General features: G+C 35.5%; 1 protein-coding gene across 1 annotated transcript in view; it reads left to right on the top strand.

Annotated features, from left to right (window-relative positions):
* LOC106469178 overlaps window positions 1–1,076 on the top strand; it is a 52,152-nt gene extending 51,076 nt beyond the window's left edge. The window contains exon 10 of the mRNA XM_013929643.2: window positions 1,034–1,076. Coding sequence (XP_013785097.1) covers window positions 1,034–1,076 — 43 coding nt within the window. The remainder of the gene's footprint in view (window positions 1–1,033) is intronic.
* The last annotated feature ends 882 nt before the right edge of the window (window positions 1,077–1,958 follow it).

The following is a 1,958-nucleotide window of genomic DNA, read 5'->3' on the forward strand; positions in this document are numbered from 1 at the left end:
AAGTAACCAATGTAAATCCGCCCTAGCTAAAGGACTTAATTTCTCTCTTCCTCCGCGAAAACTGAATTATGCCAATTTTCTTTATCCATTCTAACTGCTATACAGACCTTCCCATGTACGATAAATGCAATCTTAATCAATCCCATGATTTTTTTATTACTAAATTAAAAAATCTTGCTCTATCTACATTTTATAATTTTATTAGTAAGAGATAACCTAACCCTCTAACCCCTGACGAAATCTTAGCCTTAAAAGAATTGTCACTAAATAAAACATCCATGTTACACGCCCTGATAAAGGCAATGCCATTGTTATTCTGAACAAAAATGACTACCTTAATAAAACGCATGATATTCTGGACGATTCTACAAAACTTAAAACCTTAAACAATGACCCTTTATCTGTTAGCATCCAACTTGAGGAAAAAATCCAAAGATACATAAGAGAACTAAAGAACAAAAATATTATATCTGAAAATGTTGCTTCTTCGCTTTATCCCACTGGCTCCCGTCCTGGTATGTTATATGGCCTTCCAAAAATTCATAAAACAGGTTTCCCCCTCCGACCCATTCTTTCCACTATAGGCACACCTAGTTATAAACTTGCTAAATTCCTTGTACCTATACTTCAACCACTCACTACTAATGAGAAACTATCTCGGATTCCTTCCACTTTGAACGTGAACTAAGTCAACTACCCCCTCAGATAATCTCTTCATGGCAAGCGTTGATGTTACCTCCCTCTTTACAAATATTCCCTTAAATGAAACTATCAACATATGCATATCTGAGCTTTCGCGTAATAACATTCCTCTAAATGGCTTTTCTGAAAATCAAATTAAGACCATGCTGGATCTTGCCACTAAGAATTCACATTTCCTCTTCAACAACACCTTGTGTGAACAAATAGATGGCATTGTGATGGGCTCCCCACCTGTCCATTTAACTGTAGGCCTGTTCTGTACAGAAGGTATGTGGATGACACTTTTATTCTTTTTAATAACAGTGACCAATGCTCAAAATTTTTAGAATACCTTAACTCACAACATCCTGCCATTAAATTCACATGTGACGTAGAAAATGATAATAATTTACCTTTTTTAGACATGCTCATTAACCGTAATGCTAATGGATTTTCCACATCAATTTACCAAAAAAAGACGTCCACTGGCCTTCTTACACACTTTAATAGCTTTATCCCGTTTACGTATAAACGAAACCTTGTTACACGCTTACTAAACAGAGCTTACAACCTGTGCTCCACATATCTTAATCTACACTCTGAAATTTCGTTCTTACATGACATCCTGAAACGCAACTGCTATCCATAACACTTATTAGAAAACATTACCAACACCTTCCTAACAAAGAAACTCACAAATCCAATTAAGATACCAACTGTACCTAAACTTACTATATACTCGTGTCTTCCTTATACTGGCAAATAAAGCTTAAATTTAAAAAAATCAGCTTAAACGCATTCTTGGTCGTTACTACCCTCAAGTGGATTTAAGATTAGTTTTTAAATCCACATCATGCATAAAAAATTTCTTCCCTACTAAAGATCTCTTCCCCATTCCTTATTGTTCTTGGCTTGTCTATCTTTACACGTTTGGAGACTGTAAGGCCTCCTATATTGGCAAAACCAAACGCCATTTAAAAGTCAGAGCCTATGAACATATGGGAATTTCCATCAAAACGCAAAAACAAAATTGAATAATCCCTGTGTTTCCTCTATACGCCAACATGGTGAAGAAACAGGACATCAACCTATACTATCAACTTTCTCTATCCTCTGAAAGTCTAATACTGACCTGGAATTATTGATCAAAGAAACCCTCCACATCAAACAGCACTCCCCAACACTGAACAACGTGCAGTCTTCATTTAAGTTACACATTTTTTAATATGCTCGTATTACTGATTTTACCTTTTTTTTCGTTGTGTTTTCTTGCTGTA

This window comes from Limulus polyphemus, unplaced genomic scaffold (genome assembly GCF_000517525.1).
Source record: "Limulus polyphemus unplaced genomic scaffold, Limulus_polyphemus-2.1.2 Scaffold3340, whole genome shotgun sequence".
NCBI classification, from domain to species: Eukaryota; Metazoa; Arthropoda; class Merostomata; order Xiphosura; family Limulidae; genus Limulus; species Limulus polyphemus.